General features: G+C 66.9%; 1 protein-coding gene across 1 annotated transcript; it reads left to right on the top strand.

The window, feature by feature from the left end:
* Positions 1-123: 123 nt before the first annotated feature.
* LOC109364560 (ryanodine receptor 1-like) lies at positions 124-658 on the top strand. Its single transcript, XM_019611192.2, has 2 exons — positions 124-321; positions 536-658. The coding sequence occupies exons 1-2, from the start codon at positions 154-156 to the stop codon at positions 641-643; spliced, it is 276 nt and encodes a 91-aa protein (XP_019466737.1). The 5' UTR covers positions 124-153; the 3' UTR covers positions 644-658.
* The last annotated feature ends 7 nt before the right edge of the window (positions 659-665 follow it).

Below are 665 nucleotides of genomic sequence, written 5' to 3'. Positions count from 1 at the left end.
CTGGGGAGGGATGTGGTTCGGGTTGGGGTCTGGGGGGCTTAGGGGTGGGATTTGGGACGGGGAGGGGGTGCTTAAAGAGGGATTTGGGGTCTCAGGGGAAGGGGATCCGTGGGGCGGCGGGGTTTGGGGGGCGGCGGGGTCCCCGTGTGCCATATGGGGCTGCCGTATGGGGTCCCCGTGTGCCATATGGGGCTGCCAGCCCCCCCGCCCCCCACAGATCGTTCTGCCCCCCACCTGGAGCGCATCCGGGAGAAGCTGGCGGAGAACATCCATGAGCTGTGGGCGCTGACCCGCATCGAGCAGGGATGGACCTACGGCCCCGTGAGTCAGCGCGCCCCATAGCCGCCCTCCGACCCCAAACTGTGCCCCATAGCTGCCCTCCGACCCCAAACTGTGCCCCATAGCCGCCCTCTGACCCCAAACTGTGCCCCACAGCCCCCTCTGACCCCACTGTGCCCCACAGCCCCCTCTGACCCCACTGTGCCCCATAGCCCCCCTCTGACCCCACTGTTTCCCCCTGTGACCCCAATCCCAGATCCGTGACGATGCTGAGCAGCTCCATCCCTGCCTGCTGGATTTCCACAGCCTCCCCGAGCCGGAGCGCAACTACAACCTGCAGATGTCGGGGGAGACGCTCAAGTGAGGGGACCCCAAAAGATCCTCGG

This window comes from Meleagris gallopavo, unplaced genomic scaffold (assembly GCF_000146605.3).
Source record: "Meleagris gallopavo isolate NT-WF06-2002-E0010 breed Aviagen turkey brand Nicholas breeding stock unplaced genomic scaffold, Turkey_5.1 ChrUn_random_7180001869939, whole genome shotgun sequence".
Lineage (NCBI taxonomy): Eukaryota > Metazoa > Chordata > Aves > Galliformes > Phasianidae > Meleagris > Meleagris gallopavo.
The sequence above is the reverse complement of the archived record's forward strand: the minus strand, read 5'-3'. Positions and strand labels throughout refer to the sequence as shown.